Below are 16,059 nucleotides of genomic sequence, written 5' to 3' on the forward strand. Positions count from 1 at the left end.
CTTGGCTTGTAATATAAAGTGAGAGATGAATTTTGAGGTCTTTGCAGTCGACACTAATTCAGTGGGTCCCTCTTTTGTTTTAATAAAAAATTCATCTGGCAAAGTGCAGAAACAGTTACTACTTAGGTATTTATAAGGTGTCAACTGTCCTCACAGGGAGGCACTTAAAGAGCCTCAGCAAAGACTTCCAACAAGCAACGATCTTTAGCTTTCAGCACCAAAATTCCCATCAGGCTCCTCAAAAGCAATTTGCATTCTATGAGTGCTAAATACATGGCACCTCTTGTTTTTCCTCCACTGATTAAAGTATCCAAATGAGGTACAGACACCTTCAACTATCCTCTAGGACTGAGGCTGAGCTGACACCGCTGACTCCAACATGCAAACCCCACCGAGAAGAAGCCCATTGTAGCCACATCTGTCTTACCATGATTGGGACACCAATGTCTGGCCACAAGAGATCCTCGGAGGGAAGCTTGGGAGAGTTCCACACCACCACAACTTTATTTAAGTAGGGGAGACCATTGAGCCTTTCTAGGGAGTTCATCAACACTTCCTCCCGCTCGTAAGTCAACATCACCACCGTGAACTGCTCCCGCGGGACGTTGCCACCCAAAGCAGCCTGGAACTCCTTCCCAGAGCCACCTGCTCCTCCACCAATTGGTCGAAATCCAGTCCCAGACCCCAAAAATTTAGCTTCTGATGGTAAAACGGGGTCAAAGGGAGTGTAGGGGAAGAGGTGGAAAGGCCCCGGGGCAGAATTCCAATTCCTGTAGATATCCATTGCGGTGAGGGTGAAATTGCGGAGATATTTGGGAGAGGCGTAGGGTGGTTCTGTTTCCACAGGCCCCAAGTCCAGGTCACCATTGTCTGCCATATTGGGGTCTGTACCAGCAGCTTTGCCAGACCGGTGGGGGATCTCCACGGCAGGTTCTTCTCGGATAGGAGCAGCTGGGATTTGGATTCGAGTCCTTATGATAGCTAAGACTGTGCTGAAGACATTGTCAGAGGTGGAGAAGTAGGTCTCCCACAAGAAGCGGCCCTGCCTCCTCATGGCAAGGAGATCGTTGTCAGAAATGCTTCTCAGAAGAAAGTGCACTTCTGTGATACGTGGCTTTGGTATAATTAAGGCTGCCTCGTTCCACCGGATCACATCGTTGTAGGGTAGCTGAACTTGCTCTCCGAGAACCACCGGGATGGCCCCGACTTCCAGAGCCTCAAACAGTCTCATGGTACACCCGGCGGAGATCACTAAACGGGTGTCCCCGGGGGTGATGATCAGTGCAAAAGTAGAAAGCTTCAGTAGCTCTAGTCTGTCGTCCCTTTCTCCACACAGAGCCCACTCAGTGGGCAGACTCGCCTTAGGCTGGTTCTTACACGTGAACTCCACCAGAACAAAGTCCAGCTTGCTGTCCTGAACAGCCTTCAAGGTGGTGATGATCCGGTCATCGTAGTCGGCCGGGGCGTTGCCTTCGATCTCCTCTTCGAAAGAGCGAACCTCCTGCAAGCTGGAGCGGAGAGACTCGATCTTCTCCCCCTGGAAACTGAACAGGTACTTACGCTTGACCGGCACCTGGGGTGGGATTTCTAGGAAGTTGGGCTCGGACATGGCGTGGACCAGAGGTGATACCACGATGTCAAACCCCGGTCGATATTGGGCGTCGTAAAAGGTGGACTGGGCGATCATGGCGCGCCCCGTGCTGATGTTGTAAATGAAGTTCTGAGTTTCCGACTTCCTCGATAGATTGATGATGAGATGGTTGTGTCCATCAGTCCTCCAATATGGCAAAGAGTGCAACTGTTGCTCTAGTTCAGTAGGTTTTGGCATTACGGGCTCTTGCATTTCCCCCACTAAAATTATATACACACAAGCAATATTTGCATTTTCAGTAACATAAACATTAGTTCTGACAGTCGCCTCAAAGGCCTGTTTAATTAAAGGGTCTAAGGAACTACCAAAAGGGTAATCGTCACTATTGTAGACATAGACTGGAAAGCCAGATGTCAGCGGGCAGCGTGAGTAGTCAAAGCAGTTGTGCAGCCTGCAGTTCCTGTTGGATTTTGGCAGGGGGAAGGTCGCATCATCCTTGTCTGGCAGCAGCCGGATGGGCAAGGAGAGCTTGGGCTGGTTCTGAGCCATCAGCTCCTTGTAGGAATGCTCAGTCTGACTGATGACGTTCTTCAGCTGCAGCAGGTCCTGCTTGGCATTTTCAATGCTCTTCTTGCAGGCCTCGATCTTCAGGTTGAGCTTGGCGATCTCACTGTTGAGCTCCTGCCGCTTGGCCTCGAGCTGGAGCAGCTCCTCGCTGACCGACTCGCGGATGCGGCACAGGTCCTGCACATGCTTCACCTCGCACAGCTCGTTGCCCGTGCGGGGCCCGAAGATGCGCTTGCCGGCATCGTCCGCGTCATCGATGGTGGTCAGGTAGTAGTGGGCAATGAGGGGGAAGAAAACGAGGATGACAAAGAGGGTGAAGCTGAGCCAGGTGAGCCGGATCCGACTGGACCACCTCAACACCCACGGCTGGCCTCCGTTCCCCACTCCCCCATTGCGCAACATCGTATAGCCAGTCATGAGTTCCAAAGCCGCCGCGCGCACAATCACGTTGGATCAGTAGCCATAACCAAAAGAGTTTTTACGGCGAGCGTCTCGGAGGGAAATGTTATTGTGCCTGCTCAACGAGAAGCCAATGAAAGGGGAATTTCATCTTCTTGCCGTGCCGGCGGCTCTTCCACGGTCGTTTTGCTGCAGGCGCAACTTCTGATCCCGTTAAGACTCGATCATTGACCTCCTCGCCCACCCCCAGCCCACCCTTGGTCCGCAGGCAACCTCTGCTGGAAGTGTCACAGCGTTGTCATGGCGATGCGGAGTTGCAACCGGCAGGAGGAAAACGCAGTGGGACCGAGCCAAACTCTACCGCTGCTGCCAACATCCTGCATTACCATCCAATGAATATGCAGAGGCAGCGGCCGCCGTGCAGAAGGAGCCAGAAGGGACTCGTAGCACTGTCAGTCTCTCTCATCACTGCTGGGAGGGTGAAGCTCTGCCATTCCTGCAAGAGAACAATCACACCGTCAGGCAACGCAACCGAAACGACCCATCAGTGACCTAAGACATGGTCAGATTTAAAAGCAATTGTCCTCTCTCAAAAGAACAACCTCTGGGGTGTCACCTGAGAAGGCGACGGGATCCATGAGATGTGTACACACAGTTTTCTCCAGGCACTCTGCTCTTCATCAGGGTTTTGTAGGGTTGCTCTAGACCATACAATCTCCTCACCCCCAGACCTGGATCCCTGTTTTTCCCACCTGCAAGGCCCCCTCTCCTCACATCCAAACCAGAGTTGACATACACCTGCACTCCCTGCCTACCCTGCTGTGATCCCGGGATGCAGCAGCACTGGGAATCTGGACTGCATAACTGAGTGTAATCGCCATTGTTCTGCTCTGGTGACTAGAGCTGATGAGGAATTTTTAGATGAAGTGTTTTGCTTTCATTTCCTGCTGGAAAATTTTGATTCATTGCATGAGAAAGTTTAAAGGGGATGTACTTGTGTTGGTTACAGTTAATTGGCTGGCTGCGTGTGAGGGAATTTCTGGTCAACACTGGAAAAGTTTACACCGTACATCAAAGCGAAGATGCTGAAGTTGGGAGAAATTCTTCCCTGTGAGGGTAGGGAGGCCCTGGCACAGGATGCCCAGAGAAGCTGTGGTTGCCCCCAGATCCCTCAAAGTGTCCCAGGCAAGGCTGGACAGGGCTTGGAGCAACCTGGGATAGTGGAAGGTGTCCCTGCCCATGGCAGGTGGAACTAGATGAGATTTAAGGTCCCTTCCCACCCAAACCAGTCTGTGATTTTATTAAATTCAGCTCTGACTCAGCTCTAGGCCAACAGATTTAAATCTAGGCCACATCAATATGCTGTCACTAGAAAAATCTCCCCTTTTATTGGCATCCCCCAAGGTACTGAAGTTTCTGGGATATTCTTTCATACGCTGGACTTCCCACATCACTGATGAATATAGAGCTGGGCTTAGCAACGGCTCCTCCACGGCCTCAAGAGAAGCTCATTCATTTCCGTTTCAATTTTTAATTAGAAAAAAGTCATCCATGCTGGTGACGGTCATTTTTCACTAAATCTATTTAATGCCCTTCTCATCTACTCATCAAGAATTCCCAGAAAGATGGTGAGGAAGCAAATCTCAGCTGAAAAAGAGATCTGGAAATGGGCCAAGGCAAAAAAAGTTCACCTTAAAGCAGCAGAGGGAAGTCAGGAGGAATTTTCAGTGTCGCACTCAAGTGCACGTCACAGAAAATAAAGGGGAAATTTGATTTTAACCATGAAAAATCATCATGAAGAGGTGAAATATGTGGGGTAATAAAGCACAATCCCCAGACCTATTGTTACACAGCAATTTGTTGTCACTAACTTAACACCCCATGATTAAATGGGATTTTCATCCCCCCCACAAATGTGACCCACAACCCAGTTGCACAGCAGAATGAACACTTAATACCAAGGCAGATTTTAAATTCATGACATTGGCAAACAGCAGTGGCGTAAATCTCAGAAAGCCAGGAGGATAAAGGGGCTGAAAAGTCAGCAAAAGGCTAAATCAGCTTTCTTGGATCTTGGCAGCACATGGCTGTGGGCAGATGGGAGGCTCCAGCCTCTGGGACTACTCTGCCCAGCAGCAGGATTTTAGCAGGCGCCAACAGGCAACTGAAGGCAAAAATGATAACAGTATTAATTTTAAAAAAGCTTTTATTTTATTTTTCTTTCTTTCCTCCCCCTTTTCAGGCTCTCTTCACTCTGCAGGAAATGAAACTCATGTTGTGTGTGTGTGTGTGCCAGTCTCTGCTATTTCAACCTGGTCCCACGGGGGCTGCAAAGATCCTCCAGTTGCCACCAGTTTTCTGCAAACAGCTGGCCAGGAGATGAGCTGCCCTAATAATGCTTTTCCTGAGGGAAATGCCAAAGCACACACTCACTTGAACACCACAGAATCAAAAAATCAGCTTAATTTCAAGGCAAGACACACATGGGGAAAACAAGCTTTGCTGGTTTTTTTTTTTGTTTGGGGGTGCCATGGGGTAAGTAAGGTCAAATGCTGCAGGGTGTTGGGGCAATACAGAAATGAGGGATCATAAATGTGCACACCTGGACATGTTGCTTTGGGCTGGTAAGAATAAACTGCAGCCCCAAAAGTAAGACTGCACCAAAATCTTATTCCTTTGTGGTTACCTTGCCCATTTATAAGCCATAAATGGTAATGAAACGGCAAACTGGAATCTCTAAAATGGCAACTGGGGTCCTTGAAAAGCCGAATCCATCACCCCACACCTGATCCTCAGCTGCTGTTCTGCCACCTAACGCTTCCAGTGGCTCCTCTGCTCCTTCCCTTCCTTGACACAGAACCAGATCCATCCTCCTCACCCCAAAATGTGGGTTGTGAATTAAAAATATCCATATGCTCAGAAGTCTGAGGTTGCCAATGTGACTCCGTTGCTCTCCTGGAAAACACCACATGGGAAAGACCAGAGCAGGCCGAGGAGGGATTTAAAATGCACCACACGTGGCTTGGGATTAGTTAAAAGTGTGGACTGTCAGTATGAAATATGTGCTGGTAATAAAATGAGCACTTTAGACACACTCCTGGACTCTTCTTCACTATTAAGAGTTTATTCCTCATCAACTCAATAGAGCCTGAGGTTGTCACACATTGCCATTAGGACTTATAAAAAAAAGACAAAGTAAAAACCCAATCTGTGGTTTTATCAAGAGAGACTTCAGGGCTGTGTTTATCAGCCCTGAGGAAAACGGCTGCTGATTCCCATCATTCCCAGAAAGAAATTTGGGAGGAGGAGAAGCAGGATAGCTGCTGGGCTTTCCAGCCAAATCATCCCTCTCACTCCCAAGGACCATTTAGTTCTTTAAACTTACCAAGCTCCACACTGAAAACTCTTGTTGATGTTATAGCACAACATTGCTGCCTGATGGAGCTAATTACACACACACAGAAAGAGGCAGGAAGAGCTCTTAGGAGATCAGAAGATCAATAATCATCAGAGCCTCTTCCCAAATGCCAACCTGACTGAACTCTCAGGCATGACAGGTTTGCACACTGCAGTTCCTTCTCCCACAAAACTCACCTGCTCAGAGCACATTGTCAAAGCTCAGGCTGCATTCCCAGCTTTCCTCAGCTCCACAGCAGGCACTCCCTGTGCCAGTGAAGTTATGGGAATACCTGAGGTTCTCCTTCATTTTGCATTTCTAGAAATAACCCGGCTGCTCTGATCTGTGAGTGTTCGTGGACTCATTATTCTGCAGATGTTCAAAGATTTGAGCACACTTACTCCTCCCTGCTTATACCTCTGTTATCCATCTCCCATAAAATCAGGGAAATACTGCTCCTTTCTCAGCATATTTGTGAACAGAGCCTGGAAAGTTTAAACTTAGGGTCCTTCAGAGCTCAGCAGAGCAATGCACAACTGTGGTGGCACAGACTGCACTGTGGGGAGGAAAATCCACAGGGATCTTCCTGCACCTGCTAAATCAGAGGTTCAAACTCTCTCTGCATCCATCCTCACCCATACTCTCTTTCCTTATGAAATACTACAGTGTTATTATCCACCAAGTTCTGCTGTGCTGCTCTCCATGGAGAACAAACCCACCTCTGCCACACCAGCTCCCTTCTGGCAAATGGACCTCAGGGAGTGTGGAAGTGTCTCCTGTGCTTTATCTGGGCTTGGAGAGACACCTTCTATTGCCAGTTCTCTCTTTCATCAGCACTAGGAATGAAATCAGAGAGAGAAAATAAAAATACAGGGTATTCTCCCCTTCAGAACAGGCTATAGTGAAAGAAAATGAACTCCAAACAATCCTTCAGCAATGACAGCTTTCTATTTCTTGATGCTCTCAAAGGGAAGGATTACATCCCAAATCTCCCAATCACTTTGGAAACAGGAGCAGTTGAACAAGGAGAATAAATCTATCAGGTATGTGCTTTAAGGTACAGTTGGTTGGGAGCAGATCCTTCAAAGGAGCAGATGGAAAATTCACTCTGAAACGCTTTGCATGCAGCAGCCTTAGGGATCATCCTGAGGGATTTGTACGATCTCCAGAGCTCAATGCTGTTATGTGCACAGGTAAAAGGTCCTGTAATCTGGAAATTCCAGGGATAAACTCCATCTCTGGCTTTAGGGAGTTCTATCCAAACCAAGGAACATTTCACACGTTTGCAGCTCCATGCAAAGCCAAACCTGCTGCCAGCCCCGTTCCTCATCCACACGGACATGTGTGGGATAAAGGGATCCTGGAAAAATGCTCCAAGAGCCCCTCCATGCGCTGAAGAAGTCAGTGGCTTTAGAAGTGGTATTTGAGGAACTTTAAGTTTTCCATCTCAAGTTCTTGGGGAAGAAGGATGCTCACTCCTGTCCCCACAGCACACAAGTGATGATCTCCTCTGCCCTCTCAGCTGCAGGAAATGATGAGAGGAAAAGCAGGAAGAGCCAACAGATGGCTCCAAGCAGGTAGAATTTTGAGGTTTTGAGTCATGGATTGGTTTATAACACACCAGGTCTGGTGGCATCAGACAGCGTTCAGCTGTTTCAAAGGGTGAAAAGGATCATCCTGCAGGAGTTAAGAGGGCTCAGAGAAAGAGCTTTAAAGAGGATTTGAAGGAGGATATAAGAGGCCAACAGATAGCCAAAACTCACTGGACAATGCCCAAGTTCAGAGACATCCTGAGGACCTTATGGCTCAGTGTCCAGGCTCCCAGGTGGCAGCAATTCAGCAATTTGAGGAGAAATCTGGAGTTAAGATGTTCTGGGCCTGCCCTCAGCTCCAACACTGCCTTCCTCCAGCACCCAGGGGAAATCAGGCACCCCCCAGGCCTCCATCTCTCTCCCCACAAAGCAAAGGTGACCTCAAACACTTCAAGGCAGATGAGTGAAAAACTGAGTTTGGCTCTCAGCTTTGTGTTCTCATCTGGGCAATGGGACAAAGCTGTGCTCCAGGAGATGCTCAGTGTTGAGAAAATACAGACACCTCTCTCCCAGGTGCTCACAGGTACCTGAGTTCTGCCCCCTGCCAAAGGCTCATGGGCTGTCCCTGCTCCTTGGCCGAGCTCAGCTGAGTGCTTCACAAACACTCATTTATTCTGATGAAATCCCGGAGACAGGAAAACCACATCCTGTTTTTTAGAGAGCAGGTAATGGAGGTGTGGAGAAACAACTTGCTCAAGGTCACTTGAGAGGCTGTGCCAGCTTGGGATTCAGTCCACATCTCCTCGTCCTGTCCGCAAGATCATCCATCTTCCAGCTTGCCTTCTTCCAGTGGTTTCCTACTCCAGTGCCTTCCTCCTTTTTGCATAATGCATTGTGAAATCTACTTTACATATAGAGCTTTTAGCTCTTGAATTTATTATTTAGTGTTGTTTTCTGGTAATAAACCAGTCACAGTGTTTTATTTATTCTTCCAGGCTGTACACAAGCATTTCTCCGCTCAAAGGAACATGCAGCTTAGGAGCAAATCCTTCTGTGTCCTGTGGGATGGAGTGGCAGAAAATCCTGGATGCAAAGTTCACCCCTCTCCTCTCCAAAGCTCAGCGCAAGGGACCACAGGGCAGAGTTTTCAAAGAAAGCTGGAAAATCCCTACAACCACTGTGGCTGATGTAGTGCTCACCACATTCCTGGTTACAAAGCGCTGAAGATATTTCGGGACGTGGGAAGCAAACCAAGGATGCTCCAGGATGCAGTGGCACAAGCTTTTACTCGCTTCTAAAAGGGATAAATTAGGTGTGGGAGGAAGCAAAGCCTCTCTTTGCTTTTACCATGAAGTAATTAATGAACAAGAACTCTCTTGAGGTTAAACCACAGTAAAGAGCCGGGCGCTCCCTGTCACACGAGAGAAGCATGAGGAGGTCAACTCCAGACTGGTTTCCCAAATACTGACTCCATGAGACAGCTCAAATCCTTGGTATTCTTTGTGGTTTCCAGATAGCTCAGGCACGTTATTTTTCCCCAAGGCAAAACCACAAGCCTCTCTCACCTCCCTACAAACCTCTCGTTGCTGCTTCCACAGCAGGAAATAACCACGTGGCAAGTTCAGGCTCCTGCTCTCTGACAGAAGCTTCAGGTCATAATTAAGCACAAATTTAAAAGTTTCATTGTCCTGGGTAAGTTATAAGGAGAAGGAAATACTGCTTGAAAAGCACAGAAACACACAGAGGGTTTAACAGCATCTCATTCAGCAGGGTGGGTGTTTATGGAAAATAATCCATCTGTGTGGGGTTTATGGAAAGTTTGCCCCTTTCCTGCACACAGGGAATAAACCAGTTCTGGAGACTGAGCACCTCCATTGAGAGGCCTCTAACAAACGTGAAATCACACAGATGGCTCCTTGTGCACCTCAGGGGGCAAGGAAGCAGCTCAGCAATGAGTCCTCACAACCCAGGGACACCAGGAAGTTCAACAGAAACCTGGGAGCCCTGGCTGCTGCATCTGAGCAAGGTTCAGTGACATCAGAGCCACACAGCCAAATTAACCAACTCCAAATGTACCTCCCTCCTTCAGCTGCTCCCATGTTATCCCTGCTGTTGTGTCCAGCTCCAGCTCATCCCTCCTTTCTTGGATCCACGAGGTGGGCACCACCCACAGTCTCAAGCTGAGGGCCTTCTGCACTTTTTGGAGATGCTTCATCACCACCTAAATGGGAGCTATTCTGTTCCAGACAGCCTGATCAATCACACCAAAAAAAATTAAGTTATCTGATGTGTTGGATCACCCATATTTATACAGCAGGTGGGTTTTTATTCCACATAGTTTATTGCAAAAATTCAAATCCCAGAATGGTTTGGGTTGGAAGGGACCTTTAAGCTTATCCCATTCCACTTCCTGCTATGGGCAGGGACATCTTCCACTCTCCAAGGTTGATCCAAGCCCATCCAACCAGACCTTGGACATATCCAGGAGCAGCCACAGCTTCTCTGGGCAGCCTGTGCCAGGGTTTCACCACCCTCATAGGCAACAACTCCTTCCCAATATCCCATCCATCCCTGCCCTCTGGCAGTGGGAAGCCAGTCCTTGTGTCCTGTCCTTCCATCCCTTGTCCCATATCCCTCTCCAGCTCTCCTGGAGCCCCTTTAAACTCTGGAAGGGGCTCTGAGCTCTCTCTGGAGCCTTCTCTTCCCCAGGTGAGCACCCCCAGCTCTCCCAGCCTGGCTCCAGAGCAGAGGAGCTCCAGCTCTTGGAGTACCTCTGTATATCTCCATTTCTCCCTCCTGAGCAAAGCTGAACCAGGGCTTGGAGCAGCCTGGGATAGTGGAAGGTGTCCCTGTCCATGGCAGGGAGTGGGACAAGATGGGCTTTAAGGTCCTTCCCACCCAAACCATTCTGAGATTCTATGAAACCCAACAAAAGTCCTTGTAGGACACTCCACTACTCAGGACTTGCAGATGTGGATGTGGCCAAACACTTCCAAACACACCGAGAAGACTGAACACAGCACACGAGGTTTGTGTGTGTGCCTAACAAAGTCATTAACCAGCAGCAGAGTGGCTGATAGGAGATAAGCAGCAGCACAATCCATGGTAATTAAATTCCTATAAAGTGCTGCTGCTGCTTGGATTTGGGATGCTGGATCATGGATCATTCGACACCTGCTGTGCTCTGTCTTGTCACTGGTGCCCAGTGCTTCCCTCCCAAGAGATCAGAAAGAAACACAACCAACAAAGCTCTTCTCAAGCTGTTTCTGGCTGGAGATGACAGACAACAGCCAGTCCTTGGAAAAGGCAGGGTGGGAGATGGGCAAACTCCACTCAGCACGTGCATCCAGTGTGGAGAATGCTCCTACCAAAAAAAAAAGGAAGGTAGAAAATATCCAGAAGATGCTGTGGGGCAGATGTAGCAGTAACAGCAGTTAGGAAGGGCAAAGTGACACTGTTCTGTTTATTGGAGGGCTAAGAGAGAGGTCAGGCAAGGAGGGATCCAAGGATCTTGACCAGAGGTGGAGGTGAAGGAAGGAATTAACTTTTCAGCTGCACAAGGTGGATTCAATCACTGAGCGAGATGAGATGGGTTTTGGAAAGCCACGGGTTATAAAAGTTAAGCTGAGGGTTAGATTGAGCCTGCCGAGAAATAAATTGATCAATTTAAGACCTAACTCACCAAATATTCAGTAATGCAGCACTGACCAAAGGAGGTCTCTGCTCTGGAGCAGCACCCTCCTGCCCCAGGCCTGCACTTGTGCCTCACATCTCTGTGATGGCCACTTCTGGGAAATGCTTTAGGATCCTTCCAAGTCAGAGGTGATTCTGCCTTCTCCCAGGGCTGGGAACTCGGGGATATTAGGAAGAATACAGCAGGACTCTCAGTTTAAGGGCTGCAAATTTAATGAGCAAACACAGCACTTCTTTTGACCTCAAAAATTACTTTTTAGGATAAAAGAGAGGCCTTAAAATTAAAAAAAAAAAAAAAAAAAAAAAAAAGGCATGATGAAATGTTTCAACCAATGGCACTACTGCATGGAGCCTCTTCCTTAGCATCCCAGAGCAGATGTGCTGCACTCAAAATGTCTTTGTCTATTAAAACTGTGTCAGCTTCAGAGACTCCAAAACTCCCTATGGCATAAACAGAATTTCTAATGAACAGCTGCAGGATACAGGAGTGGCCGCACAAAATGCAGCTGCTGAGATCGTTTTCTTTGCCCCCCTCTCTCACCAGCTTTTCCCTGCTGTCCAAATCCCATTTCCACCCATTTGGGTCTCTCCTGTCCTCCCTCTGCCACAGCTCTGCTGCCTCACTGTTCCTTCTGCACCCTCCACACATCTCCTGGTCCAAAAAGGACCCTCCACATCTCTCCTGCTGGAGTTTTGCTGCTGCTTTCCCTGCTCACACCAAGGAAGTGCAAAAGGGACAAATTAAGGAGAAAAACGTTATCATGCCAAACGCTGTAATTCCAGAGAACAAGAGCAATCCTCAGGGAAGGATTTATCCTGAGTAAATTGAAACTCACTAATAGATTTTTTAGCTTCCACACTGCCTTCCAGGCCAAGGCAGCAAAGCATGACTCCTTGTGTGAGCTGGGGGAGCACTTTTAAAATGCCTTTGAAACCCAAAACCTGTCAAACTTAAAGCCTGGTCCAAATGCACTTCCCAGCTGCTCTCTCAAACCTAATGGTGGCCCTTTTAGCTGGAGAAAGAGCTGGGGTGATTATTAATTTAGTCAACTGCCTGCAATGCTCAGCACAGTATTTTGAGGAAAGTATTTGTGGTGTCAACGTGCCCCCATGAGTTCTGGGAACAGCAGCACAAATTAAGCTGAATTCTTACTGTTTGATTCCTTCAGTTTTCCATGGGGTTCTCCAGTACCCCATGAAGAGCCCCAGTTCCCTATTTTCAGACCATTTATACAGTTACTGCTCTGGTGAGCTCCATCTCTCAAATTTGAGTGCTAATAGCTGATGGATTCAACAGTTGTTGGAAGACTAACAGGTAAGAGCAGATGCCAAAGCTCTGTTTTATCAGAATCCTCTGACAACTATTAAAGAGCATCTAATGCTAAGCAATGTGTCTTTTTAAGGAAATTTTTATTAACTGGTATCGAACATGAAAGCCAATGAATACCTTGTGGCTTTGAGACAATCTGTTTGCTGCAATCACACCAAATCCAAATGCTTCAGCCACAAGTGGTGAGACTGGTGCTGTCACTGAGCACCTCAAAAGCAGCCAAGTTTTTGCAGAGTTAATGGTTTAACAGCTTCCCTGGACTGGCAGCAGGATGTTCAGGACAAAGCTTGTTCATAGGGCTTTGAATAGTTCACATCACAAATGGCCAGGAGGGAAAATTCCCAGAGAAACCATGGATATTGTGGATATACCCTGCACTCCACAGACCACCCAAATAACCCTCAGCATCCACTCCCTCCTTGCCTGCCCACAGCACAGCATGGAAGGAATCCAAATGTCAGCAGAGAGGGCACATTTGGGAAGGCTGGAGCTCCTCTGGCTCCCAAATCCTCCAGGCAGGAATCTCCGACACACAGCAGCTATTTTTGCAGGGAAGAGGGGCCAAATGTCCTCGGAGCAGATCAAAAAAATGGGCCACAGTGCCAGCACAAGGCTCACGCAGATGAAGGAACTGCTTCCAACGCAAGCTGCTGCCTCCCAGCCATCATCCCAAAGATCAAGCTGGTTCCAACTCACGGAACCTGTTCCAGCTCACTTCAGGGACCGTTTGGAAAATAGATGCTGAGAGGTGCTAATGGATGAGCAATCCACAAACGCCTCTTCTGGCCATTCCCAGCAGTTATTATGGACAGAAGAGCCAGCCCCAGCATCTCAGGCCGTGCCATCTCACTCTCATCTCAGCGGCTGGAGCCACGAATGGTTCTGATTGCACAAAATTTCCCTGAGGGACAGCAGAGCTCTCTCTTTCTCTTTCAGCCTCACACCATCCCAGGCTGGACAGTGTGTGAGTTTTCTATTCTGCACAAAGGCTGCTCGTGGCCAGAGTAAACACCTGATGGCCAGCCAGGAAAAGGGAAGCCATTCCCAGAGGCTGGGAAAGCTGCTGGCAAACACAGCTCCACTGTGAACGTGCCACACGGGTGGACACGAGGGTATCGGCCTGGAACAAAGTCATTAAGATGGGCACAAAATTCACAACTCAATTTGGCCTCTGTAGACAATCCAAAAAAATATTAAGGAAGCACTGGGATGGTTGTATTAGATCAAGCCAATGATCTGTTCACTTCAGCCCCTCACTCCTCATTTCCAGCTGCTTTGGTGTAAAATAACTATACATCATAGTCATGGAACAGTTTATTCAGGACAATTTCCCCTGAACCATTAACAAATAGGAGTTGTAGGAGCCCTTGAAGAACAGCAGCTGTCCACCAAAATATTTTTTTGAAGCAATCAATCACAGACATTCTCAATAGTAGAGTCTGAACTGTTACAAAAAAAAAGGGAAAAAGGAAAAGAAGAACACACCAAGCACTCAGTTTCACAGCTTCCTGCAGCAGCAACTTCCACAGATGAGCTCTGCAAGTTTCCCAGAGAAGCTGTGGCTCCCCCTGGATCCCTGGAAGTGTCCAAGGCCAGGCTGGACAGGGCTTGGAGCAGCCTGGGATAGTGGGAAGTGTCCCTGCTCATGGCAGGGGGGTGGAATGGGATGAACTTTAAACCATACAAACCATTCTGTGATTTTAAGGGATTTCCTTTCACCAGCTTCAAACCCAACCCCTCCTGATTCAGTCCCTGCTCCCTTCTCCAGCATTACACACGTCCAGAGGGATGGGAATGACAAGACTCATACCCAAATCACAGCAGATCCAAAGGAACAACAGTCCCCAAAGCCACCATGGAAACAAGAAGTCCCACCTTACCTTCTCTAAGCTGCCATCCCACCACATGCTCCTCTCTGCACCAGGCAGTACAAATCTTTTCAATCCTGGCAGCCAGCAGAGTTGGCAGGGAAGCAGAAATACAAAGATCCTTCTGCCAAGGGATAATTTCAGCACAAATCTGCACTTCTGCTATTGTCTCCCTCTTCCTGATGGACACCCTGGTTCTCCAGCAAACTCCTTTTGTGGAGCAGCCCTCCCTCTCTTTTATCCAGCGTCCTCTCTAATATCTTTGTTCTGTTCCCATTCCACTCATTTCCCAAATTTGTGCCTAGTTTCCTTTTTTTTTTTTTTTAATTGCTCTCAATATGTCACTCTATATTAGTCAACAGCAGATTTATTTAAACGTGTCAATGCTGTTGCTTAGCAGATCTGAGTGTGCTTTACCATTTCAGCCTCCTTCAGAGTCACATGTTCCCCTTCCCAGAGCTCCCCAGCATGTTTGGATCACCAGGAAGTTTGAGGAAAACAAAAATAAGTCTGATTGTAAAGGCAGGCCACTGGCCTGCCTGGGAAGGCTTCAGAAAAACAAAAGAACACCTCCAAAAGAACATCTCCAAAAACAACCAAGAAGAGGAATTCTGCCCAAAACCCCACATGATTTTAATTCTGTTAGGAAGTAGCATCAGGTTCTGTTGTTCTTCCATTCTCTACCTTTTACCCATGAGTTTCAATAGGAGCCCATCAAGTAAATGATCACCCAGAGCTTTGGAAAGGGTCTGATACGGAGCCAGTATCAGCTTTCCCCTGCAGCAGCTAATTTTAGGAAATGGCCTTCAACCACTCTATAAAAGGCCGGGAACACCCAGGTGAGAGCCATGTTCTGACCTTTGAAATTAGATTTGGGTCTTTACTGAGGCAGAAAGAGAAGATAATGTGCAGCTAAATCCCCCACAGGAGGTTTTCTGCTCGGGCTTTCCGAGCTCTCCACAGCAATGGTGTTGATTTGGTCATTGCCCCCAGATTCCAACCTGCACATTCACAGCCGAGTAACTGGAGAGCCCAGTGGCTCCAAGCAACATCAGCTGTCCCAAAATGCTGATGGAATCCTGGAATCACAGAATCATTAAGGCTGGAAAAGCCCTCTGAGATCACTGAGTCCAACTAACAACCCAGTGCTGCCAAGCCCACCCTAAACCACGTCCCCACACAACAAAATTCTTTATGAAAAGGACTAAGCAAAACCAAGAAAATATCACCCTCCTGCAATCCACTGAAGCAGAATAATCCCAAACTCCCAAGTGCACCCCAAAACCTGCTGTGTGGCCACTGACAGATGCCAAGTCTGCACATTCATCAGGGGCTCCAACTGTGACATCATTTCCATGGTTTGGCTCCACTCCAGGTGCATTTCCAACCTTGTCTTCTGCCCCACAATCTCCAGCTCAACCACCACCCTGCATCCCTCCCAGCCAGGCTGGTTTAGAATCCCAGAATCCCAGACTGGTTTGGGTTGGAAAGGACCTTAAGGTTCCTCTCATTCCAGCCCCTGCCATGGGCAGGGATGCCACTCACTAGATCAGGTTGCTCAGGGCCCCATCCAACCAGGCCTAAGGGGAATTCAATCCCAGGAACTGATGCCATCAACACCATCTCCAGCAGCTGCTAACTCCACATTCAGAGTACAGATCACATCCAAGAAAGCAGGTTCA

At 48.1% G+C, this 16,059-nt stretch overlaps 1 protein-coding gene across 7 annotated transcripts in view; it reads right to left on the reverse strand.

The window, feature by feature from the left end:
• EXTL3 (exostosin like glycosyltransferase 3) overlaps nt 1–16,059 on the reverse strand; it is a 111,842-nt gene that overhangs the window by 23,739 nt on the left and 72,044 nt on the right. For 5 of the 7 annotated variants that reach the window (XM_083856053.1, XM_083856058.1, XM_083856057.1 and 2 more), the window contains one exon: nt 428–3,053. In XM_083856053.1, the coding sequence (XP_083712179.1) occupies nt 428–2,575 (2,148 nt within the window). In that variant the 5' untranslated portion in view covers nt 2,576–3,053. Of the gene's footprint in view, nt 1–427; nt 3,054–6,673; nt 6,791–16,059 lie in introns of all 7 variants that reach the window. The other 2 variants (XM_083856054.1, XM_083856059.1) reach the window with 1 other exon arrangement.

Source organism: Zosterops lateralis, assembly GCF_965231275.1.
Source record: "Zosterops lateralis genome assembly, chromosome: 3".
In the NCBI taxonomy this organism is placed as follows: domain Eukaryota; kingdom Metazoa; phylum Chordata; class Aves; order Passeriformes; family Zosteropidae; genus Zosterops; species Zosterops lateralis.